This window comes from Tympanuchus pallidicinctus, unplaced genomic scaffold (genome assembly GCF_026119805.1).
Source record: "Tympanuchus pallidicinctus isolate F22 unplaced genomic scaffold, pur_lepc_1.0 scaffold8, whole genome shotgun sequence".
Lineage (NCBI taxonomy): Eukaryota > Metazoa > Chordata > Aves > Galliformes > Phasianidae > Tympanuchus > Tympanuchus pallidicinctus.
Genome location: NW_026294802.1, coordinates 3004790 through 3026178, shown reverse-complemented (window position 1 = coordinate 3026178; position 21389 = coordinate 3004790). Strand labels below are relative to the sequence as shown.

The 21389-nt window shown below is 44.9% G+C and overlaps 1 protein-coding gene across 18 annotated transcripts in view; it reads left to right on the top strand.

The window, feature by feature from the left end:
- Positions 1-20109, top strand: part of CACNA1C (calcium voltage-gated channel subunit alpha1 C) — a 476647-nt gene extending 456538 nt beyond the window's left edge. For 6 of the 18 annotated variants that reach the window (XM_052667542.1, XM_052667550.1, XM_052667545.1 and 3 more), the window contains 10 exons: positions 680-781; positions 2282-2409; positions 3092-3241; positions 4235-4587; positions 5465-5491; positions 6815-6943; positions 7577-7686; positions 9728-9831; positions 12521-12844; positions 13084-20109. In XM_052667542.1, the coding sequence (XP_052523502.1) occupies positions 680-781; positions 2282-2409; positions 3092-3241; positions 4235-4587; positions 5465-5491; positions 6815-6943; positions 7577-7686; positions 9728-9831; positions 12521-12844; positions 13084-13380 (1724 nt within the window). In that variant the 3' untranslated portion in view covers positions 13381-20109. The remainder of the gene's footprint in view (positions 1-679; positions 782-2281; positions 2410-3091; positions 3242-4234; positions 4588-5464; positions 5492-6814; positions 6944-7576; positions 7687-9727; positions 9832-12520; positions 12845-13083) is intronic. The other 12 variants (XM_052667558.1, XM_052667546.1, XM_052667559.1 and 9 more) reach the window with 6 other exon arrangements.
- Positions 20110-21389: the final 1280 nt, after the last annotated feature.

The following is a 21389-nucleotide window of genomic DNA, read 5'->3' as shown; positions in this document are numbered from 1 at the left end:
GCTGCGTCAGGGGAGGGCAGCTGGGGGTCAGGGACAGAGGGCGGTGGGCATGGAACGGGCTGCCCAGGGCAATGGACATGGCCCCAGGCTGCTGGAATCTGAGGAGTGTTTGGACACTGCTCTCAGCCAAAGGGTTTGGATTTTGGGTGGTGCTGTGTGGAGCCAGGAACTGGAATCAGTGACCCTTGTGGGTCCCCTCCAACTCAGGATCTTCTATAATGCTACAATTCTATGAGGAAACTACTGGAAAGGGCCACAAGGAGGCTTAGATCTTCACACTTCTAGCTGAATCTTCACCAACAATTATTTGTATTCTTCAAGGAGTAGTTAGTTTCCCATTAACAGACCTCTATTCTCATTATATTTAACCTTCACAGGATCTCAGAATTTGGAAGTACTGGATGAGATTTCAGAACAAAGTAGTGTTGTGGTTCCCTTGTTTCTGGCTTACAGAGATAGTAACACAGTCACCTTCATCCCGAGATGACTGTGCATATTTAGGAAAACAATCTCTCTTTGTAAGGGGACTCTAGCAATCATCTGAGAACCTATTTGCCCAAAACTTTCCACCACTTTAAGAGCTCTTTAAGAGCTCCTGAGGTTGCCATGCTAGACGTGTGAAATTGCTCCTCTGCGGGCTCTGGCTTAATTCCTGTCTCTGATGATTTTCACCCTGCAGGTAACCTGGAGCAAGCCAATGAAGAGCTCAGAGCAATAATTAAGAAAATCTGGAAGCGCACCAGTATGAAGTTGCTGGACCAGGTGGTGCCTCCTGCAGGTGGTGAGTGCAGGATGCTGTCCCAGTCTGTGAATGTCTGGCATTTCCCTACCTGACACGTCCTACTGCACCTCCTGATCATCAGATAGAGTACAGGGGTCAGGCTTTCTTCTACAAACTGTTACTACATGTTTACCTGGCTTGATTGTTCATCAGATTGAGATGTGGTTTTACCTGTACCAACGTATGTATATTGAGCATACATATACATATGTATATGCATATGTAAATTGAAAAATCGAGGGAGGAAGAAGGATGTTTAAATATGAGTTTGAAATTTTCATTCCTTGATGTTGCCCCACTCCAGCTGTAGGCATATGCTCTCTTAGGCATTTCTTAACGCCTTGCTGGGGACAAAGGAAGCAAACAGAAATGAGTAGCTTCAAGGACAACGTGGACTTTATGTGACTGTATAAGAGATATGGCCTTACAATCAAGCTGAGGATGCAGTCCCTTCTCTTAATTTCTTCACAGTTAGCAAAACTACCTTTACTATGTCTTATAATTCCTGTTTTATTCACATAACTGCTTTCTACTATGATACCTAAGACATATGGACACAGGGACAATTCTCAGCATTCAGAAGTGATGAAACTGACTGCTGCAGGTCTCTATGCAGCATCCCTGCTGGACTGTAATTAACCAGGACTCCAGGTCCTCCTTTGCTAGGCTTGTTAGAAGCCCAGATGCATGGGCATCTACTGTGTCCCTTCACTGACCTTCCAGGTTTTTCCGGGGACTATCACATAAAATACCACTTGGCAGCTTGTTAACAGTTGCAACCATATTTTGAAACCTTGCTCAGCCTCTTCTGAACTCAGCGGATTGTATCTTATAAAAATTTCCAGCAGGTTTGAAGAAAGGAGAAGAGTTGCCTGAATAAAAGCTGGGTGCAAAAATGGCTCATCAACAGCTTGTGTTGAATAAGAATACAGCAAGAACTGAGCAGTGACTGCATTTCTGGGGAGAGGTGATCACTTTGTTGCTCCCACACCCATACTAGACACAACAAGACAGAACTTCAGTGTAGAGAATAGCCAGATCAGATCTGGGATGGATGGTCAGTCAGATGCTGTTAATTAGAACAGATGTGGAGTATACATTACCCTCGGCTGTCAGAAGAGCATATGCTGACCCAGACTGGGAGGCTACTGCTACAGCAAGATCGTATGTAATAAGCCAGTACTGGAGACTAGAAAGCTTAGAGGCACTTCTCCATAACAAAAGTACATCCAGAGATGCATAGCAATAGGCATTCTCTGCCAGCTGGGCCAGTCTATCCAAACATCATGTTCTCCTCACCTCCGGATTGCTTACATAAAGCTCTGACTGTGGAGCAGTCCCTTCATTCAGCCCCGTGTACTGGTGCTGTAAGTAGCAAAGAAGTACTGTGGTGCTTAGCGTTTCTGCTTCGAACTGCAAGTCTCACCTTAGAAACACACCATTTAAAATGATATGCTTTCTTTTTCTTTTTTTTTTCCCCCTGGAAATACCCCTTTCCAGATGATGAGGTGACTGTTGGGAAGTTCTACGCCACTTTCCTGATTCAAGAGTATTTCCGGAAGTTCAAGAAACGCAAAGAGCAGGGCCTGGTGGGCAAGCCTTCCCAGCGCAACGCTCTCTCCTTGCAGGTGACAAATGGGCACAGAATGGACAGGGGTGATACGGTTGAGGCATTTGACCCCCCCCTTCCCTATCAGCCCCTGTGGGGGCTGCATTGGGCTATCCCCACTGGAAAAGAGTCACTGTAACAGGGTCAGGTACAGCATGTTGCCAGGAGGCAAAATCAGTTAAGAAGCAAAAGCATACCTGGGTTCCAAGACCATCCAATGGACAAAGCATCATCATACCTCCCTGCAGTGGACTTCAGTTCAGTTCAGTGAGTTTTGAGCACTGTCCAGATTCTGATGTCAGAAGCTTGGCTTTGAAATCCTTATTTAAGCTTCTGATCAAAAAGAAGAGCTGTTCAGAGCTGCCTAAGTACATGGTTCAGCTGGAACTGTGGCTGCTCTAGGGCTTCTGGTAGTGGATCTGAGAAGCCAAAGTTGAAAGCTTGCAGACTTGCTCAGTCAGGCCCATCAATTTATGGCTTTGACCTGTTTTGATGAAACCAAGAGACTAGCAAAGAGCATTCCTGGGTTGTATTGCTAAGACTTTCTCCTTCTCTAAGTTGGAGATGAAAAAACTGAATTTGTTGATATTTTACTAGAAGCTGGGCAATGCTATGTTAAGTAGGAAAGCTTCACTATGCTTAGAAGAAATAGCATTGCTTTTGTACCTCATATAACCACTCGGAGATATGAAGCTCTACAGTTTGCTGTTTTGCAGGCTGGTTTGCGCACACTTCATGACATTGGTCCAGAGATCCGACGAGCAATCTCTGGAGACCTGACAGCTGAAGAAGAGCTAGACAAGGCTATGAAAGAAGCTGTTTCTGCTGCCTCTGAAGATGATATCTTCCGGGTAGGTGCTAAACAAATTTACAAGCTGAGCCTAGACCAGTAGCTCAGCTTAAAGAGTTCTGGGTTTTTTTTGTGTGCAGTCTGCATTTTGGCTGACAAGAAGGACTAGTGGAGTCAGGGTGCCAGATCCTACAAATTTTACATGTTTTTATCTCATTTTATTATTATTGGACATTTTCACTGCATTAAATCTAAATAAAATCAGAATGAGAATGGCCAAGTATCTGAAAAAACACTTTAAGTTCAGCCACCTTCCTGTCCATATAGCAGCAGCTAGACACACTGCAGCTTTTTGTTTAGTCTTCCTTTCAGTGGCACAAGTATTATCCTTTCAAAATGTACCCCAGAGCCCAACAGAAATCCTACGGTCCTGGACAAAATTTCCTGAGCAATTATCTAAATGTTCTCTTTCTTATTTCATTCCCATTCCTTCTAATTGTACCCTCTGGTAATATTTCTTCTCCTTTGTCATGTCTCCTCTTCAAATCATTTACAGAAAAATGCTGTCTGTCCTTCTCATAATTCATCATCCAAACAGTAGATGACTAGCTTATTAAATCTTTCTTCGTTTCTTCCTCCAGGTGATTAATAGCTACTTGTGCTCTTCTCAGATTCCTTCCTATGTCTAGATACTGTTTTGTAACTATACTGTGAAGACCAGAAAGCAGTAACCTCTTTCATGCCACCTACCCAGTCATGCACTCGCAGGGTTGGTGGGAGGTATATGGACACCTTTGTCTCACCTATGCATCTGTACATTTCTTCAGGGTCCTATGAAATATCGTTAAAAGGTGACACTTTTACAGCCTGTCTATAGAGGTCTCTGTGACAGAGAAGTCCATGGACTGCATCTTCTGCCACAGAGAGCAGTGTCCATAGTGCCCAAGCTGGTCCTCACATTTTCTTTCCCTCAAAAACAGGCTCAACAGGAAATACCATGGCCCTTGCACACCTTCTTACTGACAAAGGAAAATATTACTTGTTTCTCTAACAGAGAGCTGGAGGCTTGTTTGGAAACCATGTCAGCTATTACCAAAGTGATGGCAGGAGTGCGTTCCCCCAGACATTCACCACCCAGCGACCTTTGCACATCAATAAGTCTGGCAACAACCAGGGAGATACCGAGTCTCCATCTCACGAGAAGTTGGTGGACTCCACCTTCACTCCCAGCAGCTACTCATCTTCAGGCTCCAATGCAAACATCAACAATGCCAACAACACTGCCCTGTGCCGCTTCCCAAGCCCACCCAGCTACCCCAGCACTGTCAGCACAGTGGAAGGCCATGGGACTCCATTGTCGCCCACCATACGTGTGCAAGAAGCTCCTTGGAAATTACCATCCAAAAGGTAAGCTTCACAGCACAGAGTGGGCCAATGGACCAGGGGGAGCAACAAGCATGCCAACACCAAAGCACTGCTGCCTAGCTAGAGTCACCCTGCCTATTGCTCTGCCCACAGGCTGGATTGAGCCTTCTGGGTTCTCCACTTGTGCTAAAGCCCACGGTGTAACAGACATGCATCCACTGACCGCTGCAAAGCAGCAGCAGCCTCACTGATCAGCACAGTTGATTTCTTCGGGCTTTATCATGAAGAAACTTTTATAAGGACCAAAGGGAGCCTTATTTACCCCTTTTTCACCAAAGGGAATTGTTTTATCAACTGCTAACTGAAAGAAAAAGGAACTATAATGCATCTCTTAATACCCAGTTAGGGAGATCTGTGGAAGTTCGTGTTTCTTTATTTAGTGCATCATATCCATAAAGCAGTCACCAAAGATATTCTGTAAGGAGGGAAGCGAGGTTTTTGGAAATGCAATACTGAGTAAAGCACAGAAAATCCCCTTCTTTGGGCATCCATCTACACACAGATGACTAATGCAAAAGAAATGCCCCCTTTTATCAGTGGAGTATTTTTTTTAGTCACTCAGTAAAAACAGGATTGAGCTGAAAATTGTTTTTTTAGACAGAGGGCAATGTGAAAAGGTGGATAGATGCTGAGCCAGAGCAGGACTGAAGATGATAAGATGGAGGAAATTCTGTGGGTGCAGCATTGCTCAAGTAATTACTCAAGTGAAGAACCTAATGGCTTGTCTACCTCCTGCCTACCTTATGGAAGCCACAGTGTGTTATCAGCTGCCCCCCACTTGCGGACTTGTACTGATGTGACACTGCTAACATGGTGTTCTTTTCTCTCCTTGCTTCCTTGTGCACCTTCCTTGAATTAGGACGCACTACTACGAAACATTGGGACGGTATGTGTTCTCTCTCATGCTCTAACACACTCTGGGTTTAAGGCCCATTGTTTGTCCCACTGAAAGTTCAAATCCCAATTAATTCTGAATATAAGCTTTTCTTTTTAGAGTCAGTAGGTGGAAAAGGAGTTTTATGGTTTGCCATGACAACTCCAGAAAATACTGCCAATTTAGAGCTTTTCTGCCCACCATAATGCACAGACTTCTTCTAGCTGGTTTCTAAATTTATTTATCTTTTTTTAGAGTTTCTAGCTGGGATCACACACATAGGCACTCTCTGGCCATAGCACACTGCAATACACCCTGCCATGTTCACACAAAAATTTGGTTTGTTTCTAACTAAACAGAGACTGTTGAATAGGGGAAGCTACCCTTTGAACCTTAGCAGTTTTACTTGTTTCCCATCTCACATGGAAGATCACTCCAGCACTGTCCTTCAGACTGTTCTGTACCGTGGATATATACTTTGCTCCTAGTGCTTTTTGCTTGAACCAAATGAGAAAATAATGTTTCCTGTGCAGTCCCTGAAAGATGAAAAAAACCTTTACCACACTGCTTTCTTCTGTGAATGCTAGTCAAAACTGACTCTAATATCTGTATGTCAGTACTTCAAAGATTCATGCTAACCTCAGATTTTTACTCTACTCCTCATAAAACAAACTCAGAATGAAGTGAAATATGAGGGCTGAGACTTGAATCAGAGGGACAAGGTGGAGCCAAGCAGGGAGTTAAGGGCTGTTATGCTGAGGAGTTTGAAAATATCAAATGAATTCAGGCAGCTAGTGATGAGAAGAAAGGGAGAAAAGGTGAAAAACACTGGAAGAAATGAGGACCTGAAGAAGAGGCAAAAGGGAGAGATGATGTAGAATGAAGGATTTGAGAGATAGAGACAGTACACCACAGAGCTGAGAAGGTTATTCTGTCATGGAGGCTCCTCTTTGAAGTTCATAACCAAAGCTTTTGCAACAAGATAAAAAGCTGAATTTCCAAGAAGCCCATATGAGATTATACTTCAAGTTCACAGCCCTGGAAAAATTTTCAGGGTGATATGCACGTGTATAGAATACATGTAGTTGCAAATGACAACAAAATATTTCCAGTATCATTCAGTATTGACTTAAGAAGCTTCCTCTGAAAGAGGGCACAGGCAGTGGTTGTTGCTTTTCTGTTTGTGAACTTTTCAGTTGTGTTCAGTGACTGATTTTTCTACCATAGCTCTGAAACACTGTAATAAACTGAGACAGATGGAGCCTGTCATTCTTGTCTCTATAGCAGGTTTTCTTTACCGTCTCTGTATCTTGACTTGTCTTTTTTGCTCATTAGCTCCAGTTCCAGAGACAGCCAGCTGGCAATTGTTTGCCAAGAGGAAGTGTCTCAGGATGAGACTTATGATGAAAATTTGAATGAAGACATTGAGTACTGTAGTGAACCAAGTCTGCTCTCTACTGAAATGTGAGCTTTGCAGCTTTAGTCAAAGTGTTTGGGTGGTTCTTGAATTAAGGGGGAGAGGTGGGAAGATGTAACATTTTTCTACAAATTTTTCAGTTTATGGGATAAGGCCAGAAAACTTTAGTCGTGCCATTCAGAATCAGAAAGTTTAAAGAAAAACAAAAAGCAGTTCAGCCCTGAGAAATAACAAAATAATATTGAAAGAGAGACCTTTTGGATCTTTTGCATGAGATTTTCCTTCTCCTCTGAACGAGACATCTGGATGTGCAGTGCCTCCCCACCATTCACTTCTTTCACCATCCCTGGATGTGTTTAAAAACCGTTTGGATGTGGTGCTCAGGGACGTGATGCAGCGGTGGGTTGTTAGGGTAGTTAGGTTAGGTTGTGGGTGGACTTGGTGATCTTTAAGGTCTTTTCCAACCTGAGCAATTCTGTGATTCTACGATTCTACTGCCTAATGCTCCCACATCTCGTATTTAAAGCATTCCTATCTCACGGTCTCTGTTGCTTCACCTGGACCTGTTAGCTAGCTCACATCCATTTGATAGCATGATCTTCCTGGCTTTCCTGCTGGAAGAGGGGTTATTCTGTCCAATATGAGCTACTTTCCTAGAATCTCTTTGCTCTCCTTTCCAGGCTCGCATACCAAGACGATGAAAACAGACAACTTACTCCACCAGAAAACAACAAAGGAGAGGACACCCGGCACTCTCCGAAGAAAGGGTTTCTGTGCTCCTCAGCACTAGGTAACGTCCCTTCACAACATACCAGCTCTGTTCTCCTCTGCCTTGGCTGAGTTCTTACATCTTGCTGGAGAAATCCCAGCATACATGGGGCTGGGTGTCAGTGTTTGATGCATTTAGATATTGAGACCAGGAATCCCATGGCATGCATGCTGTCCTGATCATGCAGGGGGCTCTATTGACTTTGTGTTCAGTCAGTATATAAACCTGTGGCTGTTTGGACAGTCCATGTGATCTGTTTGATTAAACCTTCTTATGAATTAGAGAAGTTTATTAGAGCTCTGTTGGCTCTCCAAACAATCACTAGATTCACCAAACTAGACTCCAATCACTGGAGTCACCAGGTGGACTGGCCTTGAGTATATGGTGTTCTGTTCTGTGTATATTCAGCAGGGAGAAAGAAGAAGTTGTCTGTTTTGTCTGCTACAGGGAAAACAGTGAATTCCAGTTTAAGTTAATACAATTCAAATTTGTTTGTGCTCTAATTATACCTGAAGGTTTTCGAGTGCTGAGTCTGCAGACTGTGCTCAGGAGAAATCCATGAGCACAAGATTTTATGAAAATAAAAGAAACCTTATAAACTCAAAAAAAAAAAAAAAAAAAATCTAGAATAAAATGAGATATTCCATGTATAATAGTTTTCAGCCTTTTTCCTGAGTGCTGCTGTGGGAAAAAAAAAAAAAAAAGAAAAAAAAAAAGAAAAAAAAAAAAAGAAAAAAAAGACATTTGGAGAGAATTTAAAAAGAATTCTGCATATAAGATTTTTTTAACATATAAAATAATATCAGACCATGTAGTGTATTGTTTAAAGTGATACTTCACTTAAATCCTCTACTTAACTCCTTTACCAGGAGTTCACTTAACTCCTTCCAGATTGTACAATTGAGAATTTTAAGAGCATTTACTTCATTTCAGAACTTAAAATATTTGTCAGTGAGAATTCCTGTGTTTGTCTGGAAGGCCAAATTTGTTGCCAGTCCTTGATACAATACTGCATTAACTGCATTCTAGTGAAGTGATGCAATACGTTATTACGTTGTCGGTGGGGGTTTTATCAAGAAAGAGAAAACATCTCCATGGCAGCATCAGTTCTCTGTGCTAGAACAGATATTCCCTCCATTCCCCAAGAAGGCTTATTCTCAACATATTAAGAATATAGATTCTTACTATTTTCAGACTTGGAATTTTCTTTCCTATGTTACAATGTCAATTAGATCAAGAAGTAGACAAAACATTTTAGTGCGCCATGCAGCTTTACCTTAAATAATGGCTTTATTTGCCATTCTTCAGAAGTGCATTTGTATACTTTGTAGTACTTTGAACTGCATATGGAGCACATTTCTCATAATTACAGAAATAAAGCTTACTTTTATATCAAGTAAACAATGCAGATATTTTAACAGTTCTTCCCAACATCTTTTATTTTCTTTAAAAAGAAAGATTTTTTCTCTTCCCTTCTTTTCAGTTTACTAAAAGCACCACATCTGTACAAACTTTATTCACCAGTGAATTCAACCACTGAATTAATTCACTTGCACTTGATCGTGATACAGACACAGCCTCATAAACTGTGGTATGTCTGGCTGCTAAGGGAGATAGGTCACATGCAAGTGGGAGGCCAATGTCACCTGAGCAGCCACACGTCTGCTCCTGAACATTGGGCACAGCCAGGCATAGTGCCAGGACCTCAGTTGCCCTCTCAGCCCTGCCAAGTTTTTTGCCTGAACCAGGAAGATTTGAGAGCACTTTAACTGCTTGGGACAATCATAGAATCATCCAGAATTTTGTCTTGCAACCTGCTTGGAAAATAGTGTTAGTTAGCCCATGTCGCTCGACTGTGTTTTGCAATGATGTCTCAAAAATTAAAATCAGCAAGACAAATACAAACACCTGGGAAAGGGTAAGGTGTAGAGGGAAAGCAGACAGCTTGATTGTGGGTGTCTTGGCTGTCTCTCCAGAGGGACTGAGGTAAATGAAATTGAACTCAGATTATCCATAGTATAATATGAGTGATGGACACAGTTGTTTGTGATTGGTGTTTCAGGCCGACGAGCATCTTTTCACTTAGAGTGTCTGAAAAGACAGAAAAACCAGGGCGTAGATGTCTCGCAGAAGACAGTTCTGCCTTTACAAATGGTACATCATCAGGTAAGTTTTTCATAACCACAAAGGGTCCAGCAATGCAACTGAGAATCTATCATGTGCAATGCTCTCCCATTGCATCCCAGCCAACTTTTAAACACCTTTTGAGATAATTTCTCATCCATGTTATAGGTTCAATTTTTAGAAAATGTAGTTGTCATCCCACTCATTTCAGGATTTTTATAATTCCAGGAAAGTGTTACATGGACATATTCTTGAGAGTCATCAGAGTTATCCTTACCCGATGTTCATTAAAGAGCACAATAGAAACCTAGCTATCAGATAAAAATAACTACCCAAATTGCACTCTGTTGTGCAGTTGCACTGGCTTGGACAATAGTGCACATATTAATAAAATGTGCCAAGTCTAACTTCATACTAATGAAAACTAGCCAGTAAAGGTAATTAATCATTTAAAAGATAAACTGCATATATGTAATTTATCAGCCTCTTAAGACCTTTATAACTGCATTCAGCAGCCTACCAGTCTATCCTTATTAGATGGTTAGCCAGCTGTCATAATCCAGAGTGGGTCTGTGTCTTTTATTCTGATGCCTTCACTGTCACCATAAAAGAAACAGGCAGTCAGCACCAGTCCTGCTATGTGAGGCATCCCACTCCACATACTCCCTCAAGGCAAGGCAGAACAGGGGCATAGGAGCACAAAATGCCACATGGCAGGGAAGGGAGGAGTGAGAAGTCACAAGAGCTGTAGGAGTGAGAGGTGAGTGTACCTGGGATGTTCTATGCTTTATCACTTCCATTCTTGACAGCAGCAACAGCCAGTTATACTGTAAGGATCAAGCTCCAGAAAGCAGTGGTCTGCAGAAAGCTACAGCTGTGGCAGCACATCTATTGGGACAGTTCCCTGCCTTCCCCATAGCAGTGTCAGCCCTGCAGACAGAGGGGGCATATGCCTCCTACCCTCTCACCCTGCCCAGCCTGCAGAATCACTTCCTTTCAACCTATACAAAGAGGATGGAGCTTCTTTGTCCTTCCTCATCCCACCATAGAGTTCCAAACCTAGAGAGACAGAGCTCTACCCACCTCAGCATCCCCCAGGCAGACTACAGGGTCATCATGAAATTGGCATCTGGCTTCCAGCTGGCAACACTCAGCAGTGTTAGTACTTTGCAAAGTCATCTGCCTCCAAAAGTGCTTAAAATGAGAATATGAAGTGGAAATGTTGCCTCTGTTTAGCACAATAGATTCAGTTGTTCCTCAGAGCTTGAAGGAGGATTCTCATGAAATACTGATGTGTAATTATATCTAAATATATATACAGCTGAAAAAGTAATCCCTAAGAGTATTTCAACCTCCTTGGTACCCTACATTTTGGATAAACACCTTGTATGTGTTTCTACTAAGCTGAAAATCTGGTTCTGTTGTTCTGCCTGACAGATCTAGGGCTTTCCTTGAAGTCCCCACAGTGTAAAGAAATGCTGATGCCATCACAGCCTGCAGGCTGTGAGTTACATGATTAATTTTTAAGGGCTTTCTTCCTTGATAATATTTGATAGGACTCTGGCACGTAATTCTTGAGAAAATTATGATAAACTTTTTAAGTGACCAATAATTGATTCTTCTGTTTGTCTGCAACTGAAATCAGCAGCACAGCACACAGCAGTTCACTGGAATTTCAGTGGCAGATCGATTGAGCTTGACTTAACTTCAGATATCGAAAAGTTAGCTGTCCAGTTTAAACCAGTCAGTTTGGTCCCACTGTGGTCAACAGAGAGAAACAGCATCTCCAAAGGGCAAGTGTAATAAGCCTTGTCTAAATCTCATCCTCCAGAGTGCATTGTCAAGCAGGTATCCAAGAGGCAGGAGCTTTTTGGTGTGCCTCTGCCCAATAAGCTTGGACTAAACCCATTGCTTTGGGACAACTGAAGTTGCAGAGACAAACTCCAACCTCATCAAGAGCCACATCTTGTATTTTCTATGTGTTTATTCCTTTGTTCATATTAGACAGCAGTGAGCTGTGGCATGAGATGAGCTTCTGATTCTGATGGCATTGCAAGGGGCTTTTTGAGAAATTTGTTATCAAAAGGAAACTGAATGACTCAGGGGCTGTGAATGTAATTGTGAGAAGGGCTGGAAGGCTCAAAGTACAATCATCAGATATTGATCCTCCCACCCACAGCAGATGCCTTAAAATCCAGTGGTGGTTTTATAATTGTTGCCATCTGCTGACATACCTAAAATCCACATCTGGTATTCATTCAGGTTCTACAATGGGTGCTTAGAAAAAGCACAGCAATTGGCAGTAAAAGCTAGCAATATGGGTGGTGACAGTGTGGGAAAACGAAGCTCTGTCACAGCCAGTGGAGAAGAGGTGGTGTTTCTGGCAGGGCTGTGGGGCATAGGGCTCATCCCTCCTGTCAGCGTGGTGGGTCCAGGATGAAAGAAGTTCAGCCTTGAGAGCTCAGTCTGGTGCTTGGCACTGGTGCAAGCTACACCACTTAAAGGAAAACTTGCAAAATGAGTTTGGAGAAACATCCCAACCATTGCAAGAGCTGACAGCTATTTCACAAGCCCCATAAAGGTCATTATCATTGGAAAAGACCACTAAGATCATCTGGTCCAAGCCTCAAGACACTCTGGACCTCTTGTGGGTAGTTCCTCCAGCACTCTGCCATCCCAGGCCTGCAGTTTGAGTGAGCCCTCACTCCATGTGTGCCCCCTCTCTCTGCAGGCATTGGCGGTGGCCGGCCTGAGCCCCCTCCTCCAGCGAAGCCATTCCCCCACCACGTTCTCCCGGCTGTGCGCCACACCACCTGCTACACCCTGCAGCCGAGGCTGGCCACAGCAGCCCATCCCAACGCTGCGCCTCGAGGGGGCTGAGTCCAGCGAGAAGCTCAACAGCAGCTTCCCCTCCGTGCACTGCAGCTCCAGGTTCCCCGACAGCTCTGACTGTGGCAGCCCAAGAAGAGCCAGGCCGGTGTCTCTCACCGTCCCCAGCCAGACAGCGGGGAGCAGCAGGCAGTTCCACGGCAGCGCCAGCAGCCTGGTCGAAGCGGTAAGGCCACGGTGGTGTGGGGACATGGGAGATGTGGAGGCCAATGTAGGAACATGGCCCTTGGGAGGGCACAGCAAAGCCAAAGCCCACCTGAGAGCAGGGGTCAGCAGTATGAATGGGAGGAGAGGGGCCACCATAGCCAGCATGGCTACAGGAAGACGCGGCAGGGGTGCAGTAGGGCTGGCAACTCAAGGTGCTAATGTCTGCTTTTGTCTCTGGTTCCCTGCCTCCTCCTGAAGGTATTGATTTCGGAAGGACTGATGCAGTTTGCTCAAGATCCAAAGTTCATTGAGGTCACGACCCAGGAACTCGCTGATGCTTGCGACATGACGATAGAAGAGATGGAAAACGCAGCAGACAACATTCTCAATGGTAACAGCAAGCAGAGCCCCAATGGCAACCTGTTGCCTTTTGTTAACTGCAGGGACGCAGGGCAGGACAGTGCAGGCGAGGAAGAGGAAGAGGTGCAGAACCCGGATTGTAGAAAAAGTCAGGAGGAGCTGAAGGACAGCAGGATTTATATCAGCAGCCTGTAGTTGCCAGGGCTGGAAGCAATGCTGGTTTTTTATTTGTTTCAATGTTCCTAATGGGTTTGTTTCAGAAGTGCCTCACTGTTCTCGTGACCTGGAGTAACCGGAACAGCGTTCTTCATTCATTTCTGTTGGGACGAGTCGCAGAGTTGGGTGGTGGCAGAGAGCTTGTCAGGAGCGGATAGGACCCCGGCACGCGGCCGCCTGGATAGAGCGCGGCGCCCAGGAGGAGAGCCAGCTCCCTCTTTTTCCAGTCCCTGCACAAGGCACGACGACTGCCTCCCAAGGGCGGCCCAGCCAAACGCGCCTAGCCTCCAGCGGGCATCCTTCAACTTTGCTTGTAAAAATCATTTTGCACATGTTCTGTCCGAGCCTCACCACCCCCAGCCACCCCGGCCCCGCCGCCCGGGCCCGGAGGACGCAGCACCGCCAAAAGGGGAGCGCGGGGACTGCAGTGGCTCCTGCTGTTGGCCAATCAGAGCTCGAGGGTTGCTCACCAGCCAACCCGAGTGCGGGCACGCCACCTGCCGACCAATTGGAGCTCAGACAGCCGGCCCCGCCAGCCAGTGGGAGAGTGGGGAGTGGCCAGGCACGGGTCTCTCCTTGTCCCGCAGTTCGGTGTTTCCTTGAGAGCATGTTGCGGTTTTTATTTTGACTATTTTATTTTTATTATAATTTTTCAGAGGGAGAAGGGAGTGTTTACAAGGTTCTGTAACCACCGACCTTTTTGTTTGGGTTTATTTTCACCTTTGCAGATGTTACGTTGGTTTGACCATTGTTGTATTATTTAAGCCAGGTTCTTTTCTCCATTGGCGTTTGGTAGAAGCATAGCGCTGTAGGCGAGTTTTACCGATCACTATGTACACCGAGACTCTGTCATTTGATTTGCAAGCGAGCAGAACCTCCTTTTTTTGTTGTTGTGTTATCACATAATGGCAGCGGGCAGCGCGCTTGGCACAGCCCCACATGTCCCAGGGACCAATGGGGCTGTTGGGATGCAGTGCCAAAGCAGCACCTGCTGTCGGGAGGGGAATCAGTAACTCTTTGCATCTTCTGTTCCACAAGATATGCAAAAACAATGCAATAATATTAATTTTAAAATACAATCGTGAGTCGTGTTGGCATTAAAACTGTATAGAAAAAAAAAAAAAAACTAATGGGGTGGGGGGACAACCAAGCAGAAGGCGTTGCGCTTCAATATATTCCGTGTGATGTTTTATTGCATTGATGATGTTTCTGTTGAAGAAACCGTTATACTTGAATTCAGGTCAGTTTCGGTATTTTTCAAATATTTTTTTAAAAGGAATTGCAATTGTGCCAAGCAAATATATCAAATCGAATTAAGTTTGTTTAAGAAGAAAAAAAAAACAGAAAAAAACAGTCACTTCTTGTATATTTTGCTGCATGTCAAGTGAATCATTTCGTATTTGGAATGTGCCAAGCTTTACCTTTGAACTTTTAAGTGCTTTTCTACGTGTGGTCGGGGACAGGGGTACTATTTTTTTTTCCATTTTTAATTTGTACAATGAACAAAGTGTACCTGGTGTAAGTGACTATTCTGCAATCCACTGACGGGTCAAACGTTACTGATTTTGCATATCTTGTGTTCATTACCCTTCCTCCTCAGCTCTTTAAACATGCACGATGACTTTGTTGGTAGAGTACCTTTCTTCCCGAGGCCGGGATGTTTTTTCAGGCTTTGTTCTCTTTCCTTTTGCTCAGCCTCTCCGAAGGTCTCTTCCCACGAGAGAGTGGCAAGATCCCCAAGCCCATGTGAAAGATCCATCCTATTTCTTCAGCTGGCACCAGCAATTCAGGGAGGGAGAAAGTACCTGCTTGCAGACTGAGGTTAGATAGTTCATCCTGATCATTGTAACAGGATCTTGGAATAAGCAAATGCATATGGCAGAATCGTTTGCAAAATAAATGTGCCTAATTCTGGACTGAAAGCACTGGGTGAGGGACAGAGCTCTGGATTGTTGCTTAGGAAAATTGCTGTGGTCTGGTCATGACACGGATGTTTGGTGACTTTTGTGTTTCCGTGCACATTCCCAGACCTTAGCATTTGGGTCATGCTCCAAGTCACAAAACATCCGATGGCGCAGCATGTCCCAGCCATATTTCCCTGCTGCTGAGTGTGAACCTCTCCTGATTCACCCCACGATGGTACATGGCCTTAACCTGTGGCAGAGGCTGAAAAACCAGGGAGATATTATTAGATTTTATGTGTCTGATTTCTGTCTAGACTGCTGCTGGTTTTCTCCCTTTTCAAGATGTTTCATAAATTTGCAGATGAGTGCTCAGAGGTGTGATCTGACTCAGAGCTAAACTTTCATTCCAGTCTTGAGCTTCACAGATGTTTGAGTACATCATTTATTATGTATTTTTGTAATGCCCTTGGGTTTACTTCTTGACTCTGCTGGGGCCATTAAGCAGAAATAGTGGAAGATATTTTTGAAAGTGCACTTTTTCCTTGTTATTTTGAACTGGCCAGTAGCAGCTCAAGATGCCTTGCCAACAAATTCTTTTAAACTGGGGAAATGTGAACCCACTTAAGCAACCATCTGGCATCAGAGTCCCAATCCAAGTCTTTGGAGAAAGCAACCACCTGAAGTCTATCAGCTTCATTTTTCCATCCCTCTTGTCTGTACCAAGATTGGCATGTGAGCGGTTCTCCCCTTGTGAGTTTGTTGTTGGTAGCTCTGAAGTGCTCGAAAGCTACTTGAAAGGAAATAATGCTGTGCTGGCTGTTTTCTGAAAATGAAGGCAGCAAAGGGGCTCCCTATCTCATTTTCCTCTACTAGAAAGTCCCCCTGGCCCTCCCAGTAAGAGACAGAGGTGCTCCTTGCTCCTGATTAACAAGGTACTGGCCTAGACCAGCGGAGGCAAGAGGCATTATGGATGTCTGCCAGCACTTGTCATCTTTTAGGACTTTTCCTGAAGGGAAGGAGAAAAATGGAAAGGACTGTGCCTTGCACATTGCTGGTGAAGCTGTGGCTCCCCCATGGGTCAAAGCCGACAATAGCCAGGAAATCCCCACAGCCTACTGGAAAATGGCTTAGCTCCTGCAGAGAAGTGCATGGCTAGCAGAGCATGCAGATGCCTTGTGCTGTCTGAGGGGCAGGTGTTCAGTATAGGCATTGCTGGTGCCAGCTGTGCAATTTTCTCTTTCTGGAGAGGGTGGCTTTTTTTTGTTTCTTTTTATTTGAGGTACACGCAACGTGCACATTGTGACAGGTGTGAGCAAAGAGCTACTGTGCTCCTTCAGGTGGGGTGGAGTCTGGGGGTGATGGAAGTGGGGCAGGCAAAGTACATGGGAGTCCTTCCTCTCCCAGTGTGTGGGAGTAGATGGTGGGTACAGTCACTGTGCTGTGGATGGAAGCCATGGAGGAACCAATGGCCAAGGAGTGGCATGGAAGGAAGGAAGGAAAGAAAGGGGAAAACAATCTGCTGTTTGGCACTGAGCATCTCTGACTTGCAGAAGTACACTGCAGACTAAAGACATTTCTTACAAACAACAAACCTCATCCCTTTACCACTCCTGCTCATTACTCTGGGCAGTACTGATCCAGCCACACCGGGTGCATTTCTTTTTTCTTCCTTATTCTGTGTGGCTGATGTGACAGGGAAGCAAGCGGAACTCGTGGTCCAGAGCTGGAGTTTCACTATCCACAGACCTTTTTTGCATCACCTGTATCTTCAGCTGGACATACGGATGATGACGGCGTGGATGCTGCTGCTACTGCAGGGTCCAGCCTGGTTTGTTACCCTGCCCATTTCACCCAGCACGGAAGGACAGCCGGACAACCAGAGAGGTGCCATGTACAGAACCGCATCTATTTCTGCTTTGTTTTCTGACTCAGAACCCTGCCCCCAGTGACTATGACAACGATGATGAAAACAACAACAACAAAAAAAGGGCAAATGCATTTTTTACATTTCTTGATAATTTCCAAAGCAATGTATCATTGCTTTCTTTAGACTGACGCCAATATAACAGTTGTATGGGTCTCAGCCAGGCTCCTGTGTCTTTTCTGCCTGATAGTTTCAGATTGCTGTATGAAATGTATGCGCGTTTGCACACAGACACAATCGCACAAGGTGACAGCACCACGAGCCCGTGGGGTTGCGGACTTGTGTTGAAGGTGAAGCTGGAGGCCTTGCTTCATACGTCTAGGTGAGAAACCCCAACCCATGGGCCCAGAAAGCTGAAGTGGGGAATCCCCACTGAGTCAGAACTGAGCATCCTATGGTATGGGCCAGTTGAGACTGTCCCAGGATAGGGTGGGAAGAGGAACAGTGAGCGGGAAACAAAGTAAATAGAATCCATTCAGAGGCTTCCGGCAGTGGTGAGATTTTGTAAGTTCCAATAATTAATTTGTAGTATGTACTAAAAATACATATATTCCTGGCCATCAGAAGCCCTGTTCCCATCTTGCTAACACAAGGACAGAGTTCACTAGTGGTCAGGGAGGTTTTACTAATGTAAAAGATGTGGAAAACAGAACTGAGCCTAGAAAGAACTTAATAATATTTTTCCTATATTTCTTCTCCAAAGATTAAGAAATGCAAATTTCAATAGCTGCATAGGATTTCTTTTCTCATCTTTTGAATGTTGCAAAGATATTAAAGTCTCATTCTGGGTTAGAAAGCCCAGGGATCCAAAAGGTTTCCAATGGGGATCTCAGTCTGTGGAGCTTTGCTCTCTCTTGCTTTGTTTCTGGACAGCTGAATTGTGGCCTTGCTGCTCCAGTGCCTGAGAAGGTATGGCTGAAGGCAGAAACACAGCAAAAAGAAATCCTGTACTGAAAACAGACCAAGCTATAACTGCTATCAGAGCAGTAGCATCACACTGGAGTGGAAAAATCCTTTTCTGAAGAGAAATTTAGTGTTCTAGTTCAATCTTCCATCTTTCCCCCACCCTATGCAGGGAACGTGACTTAACTGTTAACACATGATATTAAAACAGGCCTTTAAGGGCACAGACCTTGATTGAGCTGCCAAAATGTGTGTATCCTCTGCTATCTGAGAAACCCTGCAGTATTCTGCCCAGCCTGCAACAGAAGAAGTTCCAGGAGGGCAAAACATTTCCCCTTGACTGGTGCCATGTCTGCCAGCCCCATGTGTGCTGTGTGGGCCTCAGGCGGCAGGGGACAGTTAGGCAACTTAACCAAGTCCCTTTCTGAAGGGCTAACCAAGCCGAGCAGCACCAACGGCTGAAGTAAGGAGGAAATCTTCTTTAGCATTACCAAGGGCTTAGCAAGGCATGACTGGGAGCCCATCTCCATGCTCCCATGCTGTTCTCCCACCCCACGCCATGCGGCCAAGCCCTGCTCCTATGGCCTGGAGTCCTGGCACCCTGCCCAGCCCTCACCTAGCACAGGCCTAGTGCCTGCACCCCAGGCCCTCGGAGTAGCAGCAAAAGCAGGCATGGTCCCACCACGCAGTGCATTTTTTCTTTTCTGACAGCGTTCAAATAACCCCTTTCCAAAGCATTTTCCTATTCAAGACAGACCCACGGGCTCAGACACCATTCATTAGCCTCATCATTCTGAGGATAAAATACCTGTTTTTCTGTTTTGTTTTGCATTTTGTCCAGTCAGGCAAAATGCAAACTCTTCCTCAAAAAGGCTGTAATGCCTTTTATTTTTTTATTTTTTTCTAATAGTTTAAGCATCCTAAGCCAGTCCACTCCCATCCTAAGCAGGTAGACTGGTAACCAATACTACCTAAATATCATCAACTTCACGACTGCTCATTGGAGTGATTGGTTCAGGATTATTCAGTCTTGACAATTTGAATGTGGGAAGATTTCAGAGGAGGAGGAGTCAGATTGTAAATATCTCTTTGACAACACTGCTGCATCACACACAAAAACGGGGAGATACTTTTAAAACTGCCTTAAAAATCAATTCCGAATGACGGAGTCTCCCTCCAAACAATTGCCACTTGGTAGACCAAGGGATAAGCCGCTTTGGGTAAATTCTAGCAAGAAGTGGTTGGAATCTGGTCCAGTTTGGGAAGTGTAAATGTAATTTAGGAGCTGATCTCTCTCTCAGTCTGACTTCATATCCACACTAGCGACTGAGCACTGCAGGATCAAAACTCCTTAAGGCATGGGGTTGCTGTACCTGGCCTGTATCTGTATGGCGCGGTCTGGCCTGGCAAGGTACTGCATACCTGTGTTTCCCGGTGACTTCAGGGAAGATGGGGTTTCCTCAACACCTCTTCAGTTCAGGCCCTGGAGCATCATTTCCTGCTCTGATCATCAGCTATAACTGTTGATAAATATAAGTGTTTTGCCTTCATTTGAATTGCCCAGAGCTGTAAAATGACCTCTCTCAAGTATAAACCAGTCAGTCACCTCCTCTCCCACTCTTCCCTGTGCTCTCTGCCCACCCCAGCCCTCCTCTCACCTCCGCCCAAGTCCTTTCCTCTCTCAAGTCTTTACCTCCTTCCACAATTTTATATCTAGTTTTCATGAAGCCACAGAAATGCTTTTGTAAATAATGCTGTACAGTTTGTAACCATCATGTAAGCCTGTCATCAGTGCCAGAGTCCGTCTTGCCCTCTCGCACGTTTTAAAGTCAACAGAGAAAAGTTAGAGTGAATGGCCTGCAAGCGAGCTATAGGGTCATCTCTGTGTGGGACAAATGTATATTCCTGTAAGATTGCATTTTTATCTAAGGAATGATGTTATTTTAAAATTGCTAATAAATTTCTAAACAATGTCCAGATTTGTTTAATATCGTAAATGTTACGAGAACTGCTTTGACATTGCTCCCTTTGCTCAGCAGTGGCTGCAAACTACAAGGGCATCCTGCAGCCCCTTATTTCCCACTGGCAGTCCCCTCTAGGTTTGTGGAGTCTCTCATGTGCATAAGGGGCTGCAGAACAGCATGGGATAGTAACAGGCTGTCCTGTTAAACGTTAACTTAGAAAACCCTGTCACTTGTGTACTGTTATCATACAGAAATGCTACCTTGTAATGATGCCCAAGGTATGACTCATTCATAACCAAATAGTTACCATTTTCTCCACAGGATTCTCTTTTATTAAGCGTATGCATCAAAAGAGGAATGCCTGCAGCCTAAACACCGTGTAATTAGTCTCTACATAAGCCATGAAGCTAATGGGACGATAATAAGTAACGCATTACACATTTACTTTTCAATCAAACAAATTTGTTCTAACAACACAGTTATCAAGCCATTATGTTGTAACGCCAGCTGAGTGCTGCACAGAGTGCCACAAAGTGCTTAGCCAAAATATGCTGGCGTAAGATCAAGCGCAAGAAAAAAGCATGCTTTTTTTTATTTTATTATGTGTATATTTATATTCCCCAACTTGCACACAAAGGCCGGAAGCTCAAGGTTTGTTGTTAGGTAGTGGTGTCACACACCGGTTGGAGCCAGGAGGTGATCTCAAGCCATGGATGCCACCACCAGCATGAAGAGCTGGAGGACAGGACAGGACCACCAGAGCTCCCATGTCTCCAGGCTCAGGCTTTTGAGCAGTCTTTTGTCACCACAAGCCCAAGGATGCACCATGCCCTTGGGTTGATGGTTGGACTGGATGATCTTAGTGGCCTCTTCCAACCTTAATGATTCTGTGATTCTATGCCCTCGGCTGTTGGTGGAGCAAGGCGTGCAGCTCCGCTCTGCTGCCGGCTCACAGCGCCTGGGCTTTGTGTAAGAGCCACGTGGAGACTTGGTGGTGAAAGCCACTTGTGGGTGTACCGCAGAGCAAAGAAAGGTGTGAAACTGGGTGAAACCCGTGAGACCGCCGGCAGCAAGCATTGCACAGCCTCCTTTGAGCCGACTGCAGAACTGCCCAGAACACTTGAGTACACAACCCTGTGTCGGAATGCTGCCTATGACTACGACACTTTTATCGGCGCACGCTTTGCTCACGACGTTCTCCTGAAGCTGGAGGACGGCACCCCACAGGCAATCCCCGCAGCCCCGTCCCGCAGGCCTCAGTGCAGCGAGCAACCCTCCGCCCCGCCCTCCCCT